The sequence below is a fragment of the Austrofundulus limnaeus genome, unplaced genomic scaffold (genome assembly GCF_001266775.1).
Source record: "Austrofundulus limnaeus strain Quisiro unplaced genomic scaffold, Austrofundulus_limnaeus-1.0 Scaffold102, whole genome shotgun sequence".
In the NCBI taxonomy this organism is placed as follows: domain Eukaryota; kingdom Metazoa; phylum Chordata; class Actinopteri; order Cyprinodontiformes; family Rivulidae; genus Austrofundulus; species Austrofundulus limnaeus.
The window spans coordinates 1,063,529-1,066,094 of NW_013952504.1; the positions used below are offsets into that span (position 1 = coordinate 1,063,529).

At 40.7% G+C, this 2,566-nt stretch overlaps 1 protein-coding gene across 1 annotated transcript in view; it reads right to left on the reverse strand.

The window, feature by feature from the left end:
- pnpla6 (patatin-like phospholipase domain containing 6) overlaps window positions 1-2,566 on the reverse strand; it is a gene marked incomplete in the record, with an annotated part of 50,327 nt that overhangs the window by 24,018 nt on the left and 23,743 nt on the right. Inside the window, 7 exon segments of the mRNA XM_014013505.1 lie at window positions 257-439; window positions 523-691; window positions 812-875; window positions 999-1,148; window positions 1,252-1,327; window positions 1,404-1,517; window positions 1,667-1,790. Of these exon segments, the coding sequence (XP_013868959.1) occupies window positions 257-439; window positions 523-691; window positions 812-875; window positions 999-1,148; window positions 1,252-1,327; window positions 1,404-1,517; window positions 1,667-1,790 (880 nt within the window).

Below are 2,566 nucleotides of genomic sequence, written 5' to 3' on the forward strand. Positions count from 1 at the left end.
CACACACACACACACACACACACACACACCACCACCACCACCACCACCACCACCACACCGCCCATTTACCCTGGTATTTTCTAAAGGTCATACCGCAGTATGAATATGAGCAACACTGCCCAACCCTATACCACATACTGAAAAGGCTGGGTTAGATTTTCAAAAAATCCAATATGGGTCGTATTCGACTGCAGTGTGAACAGTCCAAGTCACAGATGGTAGTTACAAACACAATGCAGAAAGGCTGTCTTCATACCAGTTTGGTGGGACTGCGTCTGGAGAAAACCCTGCGGGGACACTTCAGGTGGAGATGCCCGGAGCACCAGCTGCGCATGTTGAGCCACTCAACGGTCCTAGAAGGACCGGGTCCATCCTCTTTGTGCAGAAGGATCAGCTTCTTCAGAGCCCGGACAGCTGTGTTTTCTAGCATTTGCTCCAACTGGAGGGAATGAGACAAGTGATAAAAACGACATTTTAACCACGGCGGTTCCTGCCTTCTACGTTTTGCCTGCAAATACGCACTTCGCCCAGCGCCGGTTCCAGGTCCCCCAGGCCCACAATGAGGATGCAGTCAGCCTGGCGGATGCAGCGCTGAGTCCACGGGGTCATGCTGTTGTCGGTCTGGTAAAGGACAATTCGATTGATGTCCTCCTGCTGGGCCAGCCAGCCAGAGAGACGATACTCGTGGATACTGTTATTATTGAAAAGCAAATGTTTGTTTCAAAACAGTATGAAATGGGGGTAAAAGACAAAATTAGAACTACAAATCCAGAAAAACTTCAATTCATACAAAAACTGAGATAAGACTGACCTGTCCAAGGCAGAAGCTCCCAGTCTCTCTCTGATTATGTCACTGGTTAAAAGTAGAGTGGGCCCTTTAAGTATCACAGGAAATGCAAAATGAACACACAAAAAATTACAATAAATAAGGATGTCATTACAAGGATTTCCAATAACCAAATATAAAAGGAGAACAGAAACGTTGGGAGTAAGGTTACCAATGGCACTGAGGGCATGGCTGAGCTCCAAGTTGAATGCGTTTATGGGCACCTCATCACACACGGGTAGAACAGCCACTGTCGAGAGGTTATTTGATGGGTTGGTGACATCTGCACTTGTTGTCACACTGGGCAAACTGAGGGCTGAACCTGGCAGACAGAAACACAATGTGAGGAGGAGGAATGAAAAGAAAAGAACAAGGCTGCAGGGAGAGAAACAGATTTAAAAATGTTTCCCTCAGCATGGTCTTACCTGAGAATGGCCCACGACCCTGCTGAAGGTTCCCCAGAATCTTCTGCCCTAAGAGATGAATCAACCTTGTCACCACCTAGAACACAGATAATAAAGTTTATATTACTCAGGCCAAAGCACTGTGCACATATTTTTAGAATAAAGTCACCAACCTGAGGATATCGTCTTTTAATGTTGTTCAACGTTCCTTCTGGCAGTTTAACGAGCTCTGTGTCTCTCACAGCGTGGACAGTGGTGGCTCTTGGCTGTTTGGTCAAGGCCTCCACCTAAAGCAGCAAAAAAACAGCAACTCAGATAAATAAATAAAACTAATCAATGGGTTTCAGGCACTAAAAGCAGGACTATTTTGAATAATCAACAAATAGTCATTTTAATTTGGTTTCTTTTACATTAATATAGAAAAACGTGTTCTTACCACACCAATGAGGTCTCCTCTACCATATTCCCCAACCAACTCCTTCTTGCCATTTGCTTTACGAATGACAGAACGCAGACGTCCATTCAGGACAATGTAGGTGCAATCTGACTGGTCGTCTTGTCTACAAGCATAAATGTATATATTTTTATAAGTATCCAGTTACATGTAACTGTTGTTTATTATGTGAATAAAATGTTTAAGAAAATAGTTATGTAATGAAAAAGTTAGGATTTTTGTCCAAACAAGTAGAGCGGTCTATTGATTTTTATAATTTTCCCCCCAAACATGTTATTTATCCACAGGGAACACCTTTTTATATGTAGTACAATAACGCCTATAATAACGTAACTATTATAAATGTGCCTAACCATGGAGGTCTATACAACAACTGGAGTGAGTTTTGACCACATGACTGTGTGAGCCACTGTAGCAGCTATGGGGCTAAGCAGAATGGGCAAGAGTCTGGATATCCCAACGCAAAAATATAAAATAAAAGATTGATGATGTAGAAGTCATAAAAACTATTAATAATAACAAAATTATTATTAATATATTAGAGTGTATATAAGCAATCTAATGTATATAAAAATGTCAGAACAAAGTGTGAGTTATGGATGCACCAGCAGATATTAACTTCTGTAGCATAAATTGTTATAGAGTGTAGCACTGCTAAATTGTGCTACAATTTAGCATATATGATTAAATATTTCAAGCTGGTTTTGCCTCTGATTTATGTAATATTTACATAGCTAAAAATAATATTATATATTTGACAACTTTTAGGTTTCTCTTAGACAAACCTGCCCTTTTGAGAAGATCTATAGACAGTATTAGTAGACATAAGTTTCATGCTAAAGTATCACTGGATACGAAGTGAAAATTTTCTAAGTATCGACT